The 15,856-nt window shown below is 52.4% G+C and overlaps 1 protein-coding gene across 11 annotated transcripts in view; it reads right to left on the minus strand.

Annotated features, from left to right (window-relative positions):
* The window catches only part of MSI1 (musashi RNA binding protein 1), an 85,227-nt gene that overhangs the window by 7,039 nt on the left and 62,332 nt on the right, over positions 1 to 15,856 (minus strand). For 9 of the 11 annotated variants that reach the window (XM_084762209.1, XM_084762212.1, XM_084762210.1 and 6 more), the window contains 6 exons: positions 14,686 to 14,727; positions 13,087 to 13,179; positions 9,739 to 9,787; positions 7,793 to 7,875; positions 7,026 to 7,143; positions 1,700 to 1,780 (listed from right to left, as the gene is read on the minus strand). In XM_084762209.1, coding sequence (XP_084618335.1) covers positions 1,700 to 1,780; positions 7,026 to 7,143; positions 7,793 to 7,875; positions 9,739 to 9,787; positions 13,087 to 13,179; positions 14,686 to 14,727 — 466 coding nt within the window. The other 2 variants (XM_084762204.1, XM_084762205.1) reach the window with 2 other exon arrangements.

Here is a 15,856-nt window from a genome sequence, read left to right on the forward strand (position 1 = left end):
AAGAGATGGAAGAGAAGGGAGGGAGGGAGGGAGGGAGGGAGGGAAGGGGGAAGCTAGGGACACTACCGGCACAAAGCAATGCTGGCAGTGTGACTCTTGAGTCTTGGTGCTGAGAATTGAGCCCAAGGCTTTATATAAAGCTAAGAATACTGCATTACTGATTTGCACTTTAAGCCCTGTTTTTGTTTGTTTTCAAGACAGGGTTTCTCTTGTGTAGCCTTGACTGTCCAGGACTCACTCTGTAGACCAGGCTGGCCTCGAACTCACAGAGATCAGCCTGCCTCTGCCTCTGCCGTAGTTTGTCTTTATTTTTTTAAGATGTAGTTATTTTGTGTGTGCAAGTGTTTTGGCTAGAGCTGTGTATGCATACCTTGCGCATGGCTGGTGCCCTCGGGAGTTCAGAAGATGGTTTCAGAGCTCCTACAACTGGAGTTATCCACAGCTTGCAAGCCACCATATGGGTGCTGGGAATTGAACCTCGGATCTCTAGAACAGGCAGCGTTCTTAACTTTCTTAGTCTATGAAGTGGGGCCCCTGAGAGAGTTAAGTAGCAAGTATACTGAGGGCTCCATGTTAAACAGCCCAAGGGCGGAGGGTGCAAGCGCTTAGTGACTCCTCCCGTAAGTAAGACCCAAATGGGCTGGACTATGGCTCAGAGGCCCTTGCCTAGCGTTTTGGAGGTCCTGGGTTCAATCCACAGTAGTGGACTAAATAAATAAATAAAGGCCGGGGGCTCGGGGTTACAGTTCAGGCGGTCCCGTGCCTGCTCAGCATGTATGAGGCCCTGTCTCAATCCTGCAAACGGTGTCAACATGGTAGGAAGACCCGTGACTAGTCACAGCATTGACGGGGCGACACGTGGTGAATTCGAGGCCAGCCTAGCTCTAGCTCAAAGACAAATGACCAGGACTAAGGATGTGGCTCCGCTGTGCAGGCCTAGCCCGTGTAAGGTCCTCAATCCATTCCCAGCACTACATAAATAAGCAAATATTAAATAATAACAGGACAGCCCAGGAGTTCTTGAGCCTTCTGTTTAAATAACAGGTCTGGTGCTATCTTTATGCTGTGTAACAGATGACGACTTAATTATCGAAGTTCTAATGTTGAACGTGTAAGCGCTCAGGCTCTGTGACCTTGTAAGGACACAGCATAGCGCCTTTTTTGTTTTTTGTTTTCTCCTAAGACAGGGTTTCTCTGTGTAGCTTGTTTTATAGACCAGGCCAGCTTGGAACTCACAGAGATCCACCTGCCTCTGCCTCTGCCTCCTGAGTGCTGGGATTAAAGGTGTGCACCACCAACGCCCGGCCAGTATAGTGCCTTTAAGTGGATTTGTGAGGACCTGATTCACTGTGGCCCTTGGGGAAGCCCCCACTACAAGCCCTGTGCTGTCTTTGGCAGAAGTGGCAGTCCTGGAGCCGGGTAGGGATTTGAGAAAAGTCAGAAGACAGGCAGAGAATGAATGGCCTTGGCAAAACCGCACCATGCAGGACCGCACGACGAGCCTCCGTTCTCAACTTTTGTGCAGAGGCTTGGAGAAAGAGGTGGGGGAACCTCTTTCCTCAGACATGTCCTTCCTTCCGAGCATCTAGTAGGTAGGGAACCCCCCCCCCCAGCCATGCACTGTAACAGCACCCTGAGGACACACACTGCCTAGGAGATGGGGACACAATGTGGCGGAGGGACACTGGGCGGGACTTACCGGGGAACTGGTAGGTGTAACCGGGGGCAAGGCCTGTGTAACTCCGGCTGGCGTAGGTAGTGGCTTGGAAACCTGGGTAACCTGATGGGACAAAGGGGCCATATGAGATGCCTTGCCCACAGCTGGGGCACAGCTGGCTTGGATCTGAGCTGTTCATGGTCTTCCTACACCTTGTCACAGGTGAGCCTCGGCTTTCCAGAAGCCTCTGTGTACCAAGTCTCACGGTGAGCACGGTGCGCGTTTTATTAACTCACTAAACCGTGCAAGCACTGCAACAGGGAGGCACTGCAAGGGGCCTCGATGTACAGATAGGGAAACTTCTCCGGCCACACAAACTTGCTGCTTCTCAAGTTGACAGGGTTCGTCCAGCCCGGGGCCGTTTGCACAACACTGTGACCCCTGCCTGTGCCATCCGTGTAAGACCACTGAGGAGGCCTTGCTACGCTAGTGTCAAACGGGCCTCCCCACGTAAGGCTTTCTGCCCAGAGGCTACAGTTTCTACCCTGCCATCTCATCTCCTAAGGGCCGACAGTCTATCACCCCAGAGAAAAACCCTGTCAATTACAACGGAGCGCTGGAATTCAAGTCAGATGTGATTGGTTCCCAGCTTCTTCACTGCGGTCCTCCCTTCTTTTGTTTTCAGGTTTAGTGCGTGTGGCACACAGGTGTTCACGCACGTGTGTTCCTTCCCGTGACTCTCCGCCTTGTTTCACTTTGAGGCAGGGTCTCTCACTGAACCTGGCGCTCACTGGGTGGGCTGGGCGACCAGTGAGGCCACCAGCACCAAGGTTCTAGACACAGGTTTTCCTGACAGTGCACAGTGCTAGGGATGCAAACTCAAGTCACCATGATTGCACGGAAGATGCTCTACCCACTGAGCCAGCTCCCCAGCACCCAACCTCGCTGTTCATTGTTGTTTTTTTCTCCTTACGTTTTAGTTGCTGTAAAACACATAAGCCCAAAACTATAGTCAACAAACAAAGGCATTTCTCAAAGCGCTGAACGGAAAGAGGACAAAAGACAAGACAGTGAGACGCCTCGGTCTAGCCCTGACGCTGTCCTGGGAGGACCCAGTTCTGCTGCTATAAAGAACAACCCTAAAAAAAAAAAAAAGAAAGAAAAATAAAAGAAAGAACACCCCTGAGGCTGGGGATGTAGCACACTTAGTAAAATATTTGCTGAACATAACAAGGCCCTGAACTCCGCCTCCAGCATGGCAGAAACCTATCATGTCGAAGCCGGGCGTGGTGGCGCATGCCTGTAATCCCAGCACTCGGGAGGCAGAGGCAGGCGGATTGCTGTGAGTTCGAGGCCAGCCTGGACTACAGAGTGAGTCCAGGACAGCCAAGGCTACACAGAGAGACCCTGTCTCAAAAAAAAAAAAAAAACAAAAACAAAACAAAACAACAAAAAAGAAACCCGTCGGGCTGGAGAGATGGCTCAGTGGATCAGAGTGCTGTTTAATCTTCCAGAGGTTCTGAGTTCAATTCCCAGCAACCACATGATGGCTTATAACCATTTGTAATGTGATCTGATGCCCTATTCTGCAGATAAAGTGCTCATATACAATAAATAAATAAATAAATAAATAAATAAATAAATAAATAAATAAACCCGTCATGTCATGGCACATCCCAGTCAGTCATCTCAGGAGGGTCAGGAGTTCAAGGTCATCCTTGGTTACAAAGTGGGCTGCATGGGTCCATCTCAAAAATTAAGCTAAAATAGAACCAGGCATGGTTGGGCATACCTTTAATCCCATCCCTTAAGAGGCAGAGGAAGGTGAGCCTCTGTAAACCGGAGGCCAGGTTGGTCCGGGACAGCCAAGGCTGCAAAGTGAGACCCTGTCTCAAACAAACAAACACAATCTAGCAATAGCAAACATTTTGGTCAACTAATAATAGTAGAAAATAGTAGAGTAGATGAAAATATTTTGTCAATATAAAACTGTAATGCTGGAGGGCTGGAGAGATGGCTCAGAGGTTAAGGGCGCCTACTGCTTCTCCAGAGGTCCTGAGTTAAATTCCCAGCAACCACATGGTGGCTCACAACCATCTATAATGTGATCTGATGCTCTCTTCTGGCCTGCAGGTGTATGTGCAGGCAGAACACTGTATATATAATGATAGATTAAAAAAAAAACAACTATAATGCTGACAATGACATTGTGAGGTAGGAAGGTCAGGTTAGAGTGTCAGAGCACTCACCCCCAAGCCTGACATCCAAGCTCAGTGCCCAGCATGGGCCACCGTGGAAAGGAAGAATCTGCTCCTGAAAGTTGCCCTCTGACCCTCTAACCCCTAAGTGTACCCTCTTGCCTGTGTGCACCTGCTTTCATATACACACAATCATAATAAATAAAATAACAAGTTGGGGAGCCTGCAAGGTGGCTCAGTGGGTAAAGCCCACGCTGAGCAAACCTGATGGTCTGAGCTTAAATCCCCAGGGCTCACATAAGACAGAAGGAGAGCACTGAATAAAACTGTCCTCTGACCGCCACTGAGATGCCATGGTGGGCACTTGCTCGAGCACACACACGCGTGTGCACACACGCGCACACACACACACACACACACAAACACAAACACACACACACACACACACTTTAAAGATTAAAAAAAAAAAACCTTTAAAGCCAGCTTGGTTTACAGAGCAAGTCCCAGGGCAGCTAGAGTTACATAACAGAGTCACCCTATTTGGGGGTAAAAAAGACAAACAAATCTCATTGTTTTAAGGATAAAAGACCTTACCCTCAAATGACTCCAGAAAAGCTCATACTTACTGGGCTGCAAAGATGGCTCAGCACTGCTTTTCTTTTCTTTTTTTTTTTTTTTTAAGATTTATTATGTATACAGTGCTCTGCCTGCATGTATACCTGCAGGCCAGAAGAGGGCATCAGATCACCATGACCCACCATATAGTTTGCTGGGAATTGAACTCAAGACCTTTGGAAGAGCAGACAGTGTTCTTAACCTCTGAGCCATCTCTCCAGCCCTCTCAGCACTGCTTTTTAAATTTTATTTTATTACTATTATACTCTGTAGTCCTGGCTGTCCTGGAACTCACTCTGTTGACCAGGCTGCCCTCAAACTCAGAGATTTGCCTGCCTCTGCAGATATATATATAACATTAAAAGTATTTATATGTAATATATAACAATTTTTTATAAATATAATATATATTTATATAAGTAAATAAATAATTTGGTTTTTTGAGACTGGGTTTCTCTGTGTAGCCTTGATTATCTTGGACTCTCTTTGTAGACTAGGGTGGCCTTGAACTCAAGAGATCTGCCTCCCTCTGCATCCCTAAGTGCTGGGATTGCAGGTGTGAGGCACGGAGCCCATAACTTGAAGCTCCATAACTTGAAATTTTCTATTTATGCTTCATATTTTAAATAATAATTTAATTAGTGTATACTGTGTGTGGGAGCCCTCAGGTCTCCAGAGGCCCCGAGAGGGGTGAGATTTCCTGGAGCCAGATTCACACAAAATCATGAGTGACTACATGGGTGCTGGGAACCCAACTCAGGTCCTGTGTAAGAGGACTCAACTCTGAGCCACAATCACATCATTCCAGCCTTGTTCCATTAGACCAGGCTAGCCACTAATTCACAGATGTCCACTAGCCTTTTCAGGAAATGGTACACACACACACATCCTCCATTAGTCCAGGGGTTAAAGGCATGTACTACCCCTGGCTTCATCTTCATCTTTTTTTTTCCTTTTTTTCCCCCCCAAGATATATATTATTTTATTAATTTGTTCTTGTTTTTTCCTTTTTTTTTTTTGAGACAGGGTTTCTCTGTATAGTCCTGGCTGCCCTGGAGTTGCTTTGTAGACCAGGCTGGCTTTGAACTCTCAGCGATCCGCCTGCCTCTGCCTCCCGAGTGCTGGGATTAAAGGTGTGCATCACCACGCCCAGCCTTTATGCGCTACGTGCCTGCCTTATGCACACCACCTGCATGCAGGGGTGAAGCACTGCAGGATCCCCTGGGACTGGAGGTGCTGGCAGCTGGCAGTGTGGGGAACAAAACCCAGGATCTCTTAACTCTTAACTGCTTAGGTAGCTCTCCAGCACCCATTCACTCTGTGTGTGCATGTGCGTGTGCGCGTGCGCGTGTGCCCATTGGTCCCCTCACATAAGCTTCCTAAGGGCTGCCTCACCATCTGGGCACTTTTCTCTTTTTATTGAAATTTATCTCTCTTTTTTTTAAATACTTTTTTTTCCCAATTTTACTTTTGTATGAGTGTTTTGCCTGCATGTGTGTCCACGCACCACAAGTGCACAGTGCCGTGAAGGAGTCAGATCCTCTCCAACTGGAGATACAGATGGTTATGAACTGCCCTGTGGGTGCTGGGAATTGAACCTGGGTCCCCCGAAACAGCAGCCAATGCTCTTAACCACTGAGCCATCTCCCGAGCCCCTTGGGTGCTTTTGAAAGTGCAGCTGACTTCTGTGTGATTTCCAAGGCCCACAGCCACTTCCACCACCTGCTCCAGGAAGCCTCCCTGAGCCTCCCGTGGCCTCCCGTCACTCTGTGGGGACACTCGTGGCCTCCCTGAGCCTCCCGTGGCCTCCCGTCACTCTGTGGAGACACTCGTGGCCTCCCTGAGCCTCCCGTGGCCTCCCGTCACTCTGTGGAGACACTCCTTGCTCTCACTTGGATCACAGCCCTATGAGGGCAGATCCTACTCCTCAAAACAGAACAAAAACAAAAATACAACAACCCCCCAAAACAAAACAAAAAAAACCCTACAAAAACCAAAACAACAACAAAAAACTCCATAAAGATGAACCGAGTAAGAAGAGGCAGCCTTCTTCATGCCTTCTGGGCCTCTGTAAAGCCGCTCTCTGTGTCTGGTACACCTTTCTCTTCCTCCCACAGCTGGGCATCACTCTAACCTGCAGGCTCAGTAGCTCTGACGTCATTTCTGGGTCTCCAGAAGTCTTGGTCCCAACACCCTGTGACCACACGCTCTTGGGACCCTATACTTCATCTTAAATTTGTCTGTGTTGTTTTTCCCTGACAGACCACAGAACTCAGGAAAGCATTGCTGGAATTCCTGGCAGCGCGAACGCCAAACACAGATGCTCAGTAGAGTATGGGTGAACGGAACAGGGGGGCCAAGACTCGGAGCGACCACAAGAGGGCAGTGCTCCACACCAAACGGTCCACCTTGCGTTAGGCCTGCCAGTTCTGAAGCACAGCTTTGCCTTTACCTGAGGGCAGACCACAGAGGAGAAGCCACACGCGCACAGCCCCCAGGAGCCCCGGGAGCAGTTCTGGGCAGAAAGAAGCCACAGGTGTCTGCCCAGTACTTACCCAGCATGCCGATGCCCAGCATGAAGGCGTCCATTCCGTAGGGCATGACTCGAGACCTGCCGCGGGCGGAGCCGGTCGGGGACATCACCTCCTTTGGTTGAGCTTTCTTGCATTCCACCTGCAGTGAAACCTGACGTCAGTACTTCCTCTTCTAGGGCAGGCCTCATTATTATTATTATTTCAGTTGCCGTTTGTGCGGTGCTCACCAAGTCTAAACGGGTTTACACTTACACACACTAGTCTGTTCACTGAATGTTTACACATTGAACCGGTCAGTGGTGAGCAAGTACTGATTCTTACTTAATTAAAACATTTTTTGAGGCAGGGTCTCATTGTGCTGCTCTGACTAGCTTGCATCTTGCTATGTAGACCACGCTGGCTTTGAACTTGTGACAATCCTCTTGCCCAGAAGCTGTGATTACTGGTGTGCCCTATCGTACAGAGCTGGGATTTCCCCCCTCTGCCCCCCCCCCCCCCCCCCCGCTGTACCCTGCTACCCCCACAGGATTTCTCTGTGTAGCTTTGGCTGATCTGGAACCCCCTGGGTAGACTAGCTTGCCTCTGCCTCCTGAGTGCTTGGGATAAGAGGCGTGCCACCTCTGCCCAGCTTGGGATTCTCAAATAGAAGCAGGGATCACCAAAGGGCATTCGCTTCCTGCTTGCATCCTGAAGGGTGCGCTCTGCGAGAGCCCCACCCCTACCTATCTGCAGGACGGCCTTCATCCTGGAGCCTCTCTAAACCCCCAGCTCCACCCATCCCAGCTCACCATTTTGTTGTTGATTTCATGGAAGTGGATCTCACATACTTTCTCTACGATGTCCTCACTCTCGAACGTGACAAACCCGAACCCTAGAGGTTGAACCAGGGGCAAGGGCAGGGTCAGAACTGGGGCTCATGGTCGTCACCCAGCCCCATGCCACACATACACCACAGCTCATCTCTTGCGGGCAAGTGTCTGAGAGTTAATGAAAGGCTCTGCCCATAGCCCCGAGAGCATCTCAACTACTGGCTGAGTCAAGGTTTCAAGTCCCAAATTACAGAGGAGCAAGCCAAGGCTCAGAGAGGTGAACTAACTTGTCCAGTATCACACAGCAAGTTAGAAAGTGTTAACTCTGGGCTGGAGGGACAGCTCAGGAGCTAAGAGCATCTGCTCCAGAGGTTCTGAGGACCTGGGTTTAGTTTCCCCACACTCCCATTGGCCAGCTTGCACAACTGCCTGTAGCTCTAGGTGTTCTCCAAGGGCACCCCCACAACACACACACACACACACACACACACACACACACACATACAGAGCATATATTTACACGTACATAAATAAAAATAAAAGAAATACTTTTCTTCTTTTTTACCCTTGAAACAGGGTTTCTCTGTGTACCCCTGGCTGTCCTGGAACTCAGCTGTGTAGACCAGGCTGGCCTCAAACTCAGAGATCTGCCTACATGTGTCTCCTGAGTGCTGGGATTACGGGTGTGTGCCACCACTGACTGGCAAATTTTTTATAAGTGGCAGAGCAACAACAAAAATAGTCATCCTTTAGAATCAGAGGACTAAAGAGTTCTAGGTGCCCGCCCTATGTCTATGCTGTGATCAAGTTCCTTATACAAATACAGCACATTTGTGTAAAATCCATGTATACCTTTCTGTGAACCTCAGACTCTCTCTCGAGCACTTCAGATGCCCAGTGCTCCATCAATCCTATTACAATCTATGGCTCAGAGAACAGTGCTCAGTACAGATATAACCCGGGGCTCAGGGGCTCTTTCTTTTCTTTTCTTTTGCAGTGCTAAAGACAGAACCAGGGTCTGGCATCTCTTAGCCCAGTGATCTTCCACTGGACTATGTTTTCAGCCCTATAGGTTTTTTTTTGGGGGGGGGGAGGAGGTCTTTTCAAACCGAAATTGCTTGAACCCAAAAAAGCAAAATCCACAGAAATAGAAGGATGACCTTATACGTATAACACGCCTTTTACTTCCTGCAGCTGTACTTGCGCATTCCTACACAGAACATGCAGGTGTACGTGTAAACCCCATCTCACACTCAGGGCTACTCTACAGCTGTACTTGTCCTGGGATGCCAGGCACATTCAGACCCCCTCACCACGTCCGTGACACACTCACAGCCCACACCACTCTGCCCAAAGAAGCTAAAAGCCCCAAAGCTACTGGAGAAACTGCCCCAGCTGCCTCCTCAGGGAGTTCCCCAGGGGCTGGGCTTGGATTTCTCAGGAGGTGAGACCTTTGGGAGAAAACAACTAGGAAGGACACACACACACACACACACACACACACACACACACACACAACCATAGAGGTCCAGATGTGACCAGGTTCAGGGCTAAGGGGGCTAAGGGGCCTGGGCTTAGCTTGGTGTGGGGGGCAGTGGTAGAGCAGACTGCTGAGGCTGTAGAGTCAGCCGGACCCTGGGGCAGCCTGGTCCCGGCTCTGGTTTCCAGGGACAAGGTGAGCCCAGGCAGGGGTGCAGGGCACTGTTGGGGTGTCCTAAGCTCCTCTTCAACTGGCAGAGTTTCTCATGCAGGAAAGGGGAGGACAAAAAGCCTTCTGTGAGGCCAGGCCCTGGAGAGGATGCGGATCTTCAGGGATAGGATGTCAGGAGACAACATGAAAGGGCAGCTGTGACCTAGAGCCCCCTTGGCTGACTACAGGCCGTGGGCCAGCCAGGGATGGGGACGGGGGGAGGGGCCCCACTCACCTCTGTGCCTGTTGGTGGTTTTGTCAAACATCAGCATGGCGTCGTCCACCTGAAACACAGTGTGCTGTGTTAGACTCACAGACACCAGGAGCTCCCCAGGCTGACACCCCTCTTTTAAACCCACTCTCTCCAGGGGACAACACACCCTAGAGGCTGCGCAGCGCGCAGCAGCACACACCCCATCGTCAGATTCTCAACAGAGCGGCCCATAGTTATTAAACTCCTCATGTATGCCTGACACTTTGCCTGTCATCCCAACACCCACCACCCCCATCCCGCCCCTGTATAGGTTCATCCCCACTCTTATAGCTAAGGAAATGGGCTCAGAGAGGTGAAGGTGCCGGCCCAAGGTCACACAGCGAGTCCTGCACCAAGCCAAGGAGGGAAAGGCACAGAGTAGATCTAGAGGAAGAAATAAGGGCGAGCGAGATTGTGAGGTGGGGGAAACGAACGCCTCCTCCCCGTTTTGGAAAGGCCAGCAGCCAAACTCCCTTCTCCTATAGATCGGTTCTCTAATTGAGGTTTCCTTTGGCTAGAGGCTGTAATTAAAGCGAGTAGAGTTCACTGCCTGGGCTGCCTGCCTTGCACTGGGCTTGGGGGAGGGGAAGGGCAAGAGCCGAGGGAGGGGGAGGGTCTACATTAGCTACACTCCCCCCCCCCCAACCCCAGCCCTGGCTCCTTGCTTCTCCCTCCAGGCATCCTCTCAGACAACTAAAGGTAGTCTCAGCCCCTTTCCTCTGCCAGCATCGCACACCTCCTTCACAGGCCGCCTCCCATCCCCTAGTCTTTGCACCCCACTCCACCCACTAACGGGACCCCAAATGGCAGAGGGCACCCTCGGACTAGGAGGCACAGCCCACCCCACCCCCCCACACTCCAGGCCTGGCATCTGTCTTACACCTCTCACGCCTCATTAAAACAGGAAGTGCAGAGCCACCAACTGGGGTGGCTCTCCTTAGGGGACCCGGAAGCTCTCCTTAGGGGTCAATCTAGACCAGGCCTCTGGTTTCTCCCTGAGGGAGCCAAGATCACACTGAACTAGGAGGTAGTGGAGCTCCCGGAGACCCTCAGAGGGCAAAGAGAGCTTCCTGCCACAGAACACCATCTCCGCTTCCAAGCCAACGACCACTTTTGTATCTCCGACCCCAAATCAGGCTCATCTCATCTCAAGCTTTGGAAAAAAAAAAAAAACGGAAACCCAGGAGGCTCTGATCAAAGCACAGGCTTCAAGCACGGCAGGCAGGCAGGCGAGAGCTGCTTCTTGGATACTGTATTTGCCGGCTGCCTGTCCTTGGGTCAATGGCTTTAGGTTTCTCTGACTTTGATCCCTCAGTCTGTAAAATGGGTATAATAGTGACTATTTCCTGCAGGAGTCGTGCTGGGGTTCAGAGTGCACTCAATAAATAGCCCCGTTATTAACTTTATTATGGAGGGACTTGCTCACAGTCCCAGTGTGGGAGGACTCGGAGGTCCCACCAGGACAGATGCATCAGCCGCAATCGCCATCACTAGTCTACTGAGGATCTTGACTTGTGCTCAATTAATTAATTTTTGAATGGACGAGTGAATGAACAGAAAAACCAGCCACATCTTCCTCCTTAATCCTGCAGCCTGGAGTTTCTTGCCTGACCCACAAACTGATTCAGGTCAAATCCAGTCCTTCCGGTCCAAATCCCAACATCCCTGGGTCCCCAACATCCTTCACGCTGGGCATGACTGGACAGACCCCCCCTCCGTTGCGGTGGTGGGGTTGAGACCAGGGTAGTCCCCCCCCTCCCACCAGAGGAAAGTGGCAGGGGGTCCAGGGTACCCCCACCGGTGGTGTCCCCTCCTGGGGCCGGCTGAGGGGAGGGAGGCTCCCAGCCCAGTGTCCTTAATAGGCTTTGGTCTCCATGGGAACCTGGGGGCAGGGGGGCTCCGGAGGGGGGGGAGGGGAGGCGACCGAGGCCTGCTGACCAGTGGGAGCCGCCAAGTTCGGCGGCGGCTAAGCCTGAGTGGCAGCCATGGCGGCTGACCATTGTTTCCCCCCTCGGTGGCGGCCCCTCGATCCGGGAGGGGGGTCCCCCCCAGCCGCGGGGCCCTTGGCATTCCCGGCTGTCCCCCTCGCTCCCTGGCAGCCTATTCTCCAGCTCCCCCTGGCCTCCCCGGGCCGGTTTCACATGCCAACGCCGATTTAGGCCCGAACAAAAGACGCGGCTGCTGACGGCTTCTCCTGGGGCCCGGTTGCCATGGCAACGCCGGCCCCGGGGGCAGGCGGCCTCCAATCACAGCTGCTGGATCAGATTAGTGCGGGCTCTAACGCTCGGTGCTCAGACACAAAGACACCCCGCCGAAGCCGAGCCGGGCCTGCAGCTTCCCAGGAGCGCCCTTCCCTCTGGGGCCCAGGCTCTGCCTGCCCTGCGTCCTGGACCCAGATCCCCAAGGAGGCGCCTGAGCCAAGGCCTCTGGCCCCAACACGTCAGCATCCTCTGGCCTGCGGACCCCCCACCCAGCCACAGCTCACTGCCTATCTCCCAAGCCTGATCCATCCATCGTCTTGGCCTGCTGGGGCATTCATGTGCTATGATGGAGAGCAGCAAGCTGGCTCAAACCTCTGGCCTGTCTCACCTGAAACACTCAAGCAGGCACCCGCCCCTCGTCCCTGCACTTTGGACACACCCCTTAGCCATTTCCCATAGAACCTTGAAGTTTAACACTGCTGGCTCTTCTATGGACCCCGTTATTGTCTTAGTGGTATCACACCTCCTTTTCACAGATTACCTCTTCCAAGGCCCAGAAATGAAATCCTGACACACCCAAGAGCTGAGAACTAGTCATCTATGGGGACCCCAGAGCAGACTTCGGGATGTTTTCTTCAGTTCCAACACCTAAGGGATCAGCAGCCGTCCAGGCCAGCTCCCCACCTGTGCGAGCAGGGTACCCAAAATGCAAGAAGGACTCTCATTTACTGCCTCCTTACCATCGTCCCCAGGAAGAGGTGGGGAGAGAAAGGTGCAGCTGCCCGTGGCCTGGACAGGTGCAAGTTCCCAAGAGGCCAAGGGGTGGAGGACTGAATTGAACTGGCTATGGGAGCGCCTCCTCCCTTGGGAGAGTGAAGAGAAGCAGGAGAAAAATACGGGGGGTGGGGGGGGTGGGAAGGGGGGGTAGTAATGAGAGAGTCTCTTCTATGTGGCTTCCTCTCCAGGGAAAGGTCCAGAGTCTGGACCAAAACTGTGACTCGGGCCTGACCTCACCTGAGGGACCGTCAGGCCCTCTTTCACCTTTTACAGGAGCTGAGATGATCTGACTTGACACCCCCAAATCTGCTCCTTTCCCAGCCAAGCACCCACACGCACAGCGAAGACCCACCTTCCCGAACTGCTCAAAATATTGCTTCACGTCCTCCACTGTGGTGTTCACGGACAGGCCGCCCACGAAGATCTTCTTCGTTCGAGTGACCATCTGTTAGGGGAAGGAATGAGAAAGTGGGCATCTGAGTCCTGTGGCCACCGCCACCAGCAGGGGCTTGGGGTGGGGTGTAACCGCCACCCCCACCCCCTACCGGGATGGCAGCTGACAAGCTCTCTGTGGCCCCAGCTTCTCCAAGGCCGCCTTCCAAGCTCCCCCTCGGGCTCCTGCCTCTAAGCCTGCGGTAGCCAGCTGTGTACCCCACACCCTGGCTGGCTCGAGGGTGCCTCCTTCCCAGAGGACCCATACAAGCAAGGGTGGCATACCAGTGGCCCAGACCCACACCGCCTAGACGAAGACTGCACCAGTCCTCCTGGGAGACACCAAAGCTACACCACAGGGTGTCACCAAACTTAACACCAACATTTTCCTCATCAACCTTCCTCCCAAGCCAACCTCTGGCAGCCCCGTGGCCCCAGCCCAGTTTTAGGAAGAACACATGGTCCTAATTACTCCAGGAGCGCATGGCTAATCCGAGGCAATTCCCAGCCCCATCCTAACACTAAGGTACCTTCTGTCACCAAACTGCTTAATGGAATTAACCCAATTCCGACCACGTGCTCCCTGGTGTGGTTTCCTTGGAATACCTGCCCCGTAATTGCTCTCAGACCCTCCGCTGGGCCCTTCCCAGGGATGTCTCTTTTAGTCCTCTAAAAAGCATGCTCCTTTCTCTCTGCCCCAGCAGCAACGGGCAGCCTCGATGGAATCTCAGAGCACCTTAGTTGGCAACTGAGGGGGGGAAACTGAGGCCTTCGTGAGAAGGATCATCCAGGCTTGGGATGATTTCAACAACCCTGGGGAGGGGCGGGGGTCCAGATCTCCTCTCGCTCTGTAACTTGCCATTTCTTCTGGTCTCCATAAGCCAGTGGCTTAAAAACTAAGGTCTGCCCAGTTGCCATGGTGTCTGGAATCGAATCTAAGGTCCTTGGCCCATATCACAAGTTCTGGGTGCTCTTTTTGGTCAGACGTCTTAGAGAACCAGAGACACTCAAGCTAAAACACAACAGGTGACAGGCTTGAAGGGTTCCCCCTCCCTCCCTCCCCTCTGCTTCCGAAAGCACAACACACCTCAAGCCAGAGGCAGGAGGGCGGCTTGGGGTCCATGGCAAGCTCCCTCACCCGAGTCTATGACAAGCCCACCCTGTGTCTGCCCCCTCCAAGGCTCAGCATCCACAGACGTCTACTGGGGTCAGAATTAACACTCGGGGTCCAGATTGTACTGGCTTCAAATACAGGACAACGAAGTGACTTCCCTCTCTTTCGACACATGCAAGTCCGCCTGCTGCCCACCCAGGCGCAAGGGTGCAGAGGTGCGCACAGTGTCTTCTTCGTTCTATGCAACTCTATGACTTCATCCTGCCCACCCCAGGGACACTTCAAACAGAAGTTCAAGAGCATCTGCCACAGAAGAGGATGCTGGGAAAACGACCCACCCAAAGTTGCCCAGGATAAAGGAGCTTTCCCAGCAACTCCTCTCCGCCTGCTCATCTAGACACCTACCTTAGGCTGTGCTCTCCGAGGAAAGGCCACCTTGGGGTCAATCTGCAAGAGAAAGGACGTATAAGGGTCTTGGGTATTATAGACAGCTCTGGGTGGCCACACACAGCCTCCAGCCTCCTTCATCCCAGGACACAGAAATAAAAGAAACCACTATAGCTCTGGGCAGGAGAATGCAGGTGGTTAAGCAAGCTGCTGGGTTCCAGTCCCCCACACATACTGCCTCCCTGGCTGTTATTTAATTTCTCAGAGCTTCAAGGTCAAGTTCAACTAACACCTACCCCCAAAGGCTCATCTGCAGATTACTTCAGATAACCCTCATGGGGCATGTGACATGGTGTCTAGCTCACAGCAAAACCCCAAAACAACCTGAGCCAAGTCTTATTTCACCAAGTATCAGAAACAGCAAAGGGCCTCTGCCAAACAGACTCCACACAGGTCAGCGCCATCACCCACTGCCTAGGCGAAGAAGGCAATCCTGACTGTGCAAGCAGAGGCAGTCTTTGCCTGAAAAGGGCCAGAAGGTCAGAGTACTGTTTCCCCACCACCGCCAACCTCTGACAGGCCTCCTAGAGGCTGCAAGCAAACAGCTCCTGATAGCACAGGAGGCTCCGGGTGGGGCAGGGTGCAGTCTTTCGTGGTGTGACAAGGCATGGGACTTAGAAATGCTGGGCTTCAAGCCAAGCCTGCGATCTTGGTAGCTTCACCTGCCTCTCTCTAAGCCTCAGTCCCCTCATCTGCAAAGTGGGGACACTCACACCCAGTCCTTGGTAAGGGGGGGGCAGATCAAATAAGATAAAGAGTGAAAGCGGCCTTTGTGATCGTCCCTTCACTGCACAAACAAAGGTGCCACTACCAGGCTACCTTTGCCCTTGACGCACCTGGGTACCATTCCTGGGCGTTCTAGCCACGCTGACATACAGTAAGAAAGAGAGCAGGGCACTCTGTGACCAACACGGCACCTACGAGGCTTGGCCGTGCCAACTTCCTGCCGCTCACACGGACGGACATCATTTTGAAGTTACCAGCCAATCACAGACGAGATCTAGTGTTTCCCCCAAAGTTCCGTCTGTTCTAGACAACTGGCCCCGGCTTCCCTCTGCCCGCATGGCACGAACCAGGAAGCAGCCTTTGGCCAGCTCCCCTGCTGGAATCTGCCCAGAGTTGGATCTCC

The sequence above is a fragment of the Acomys minous genome (assembly GCF_964271855.1).
Source record: "Acomys minous genome assembly, chromosome: 16".
NCBI lineage: Eukaryota > Metazoa > Chordata > Mammalia > Rodentia > Muridae > Acomys > Acomys minous.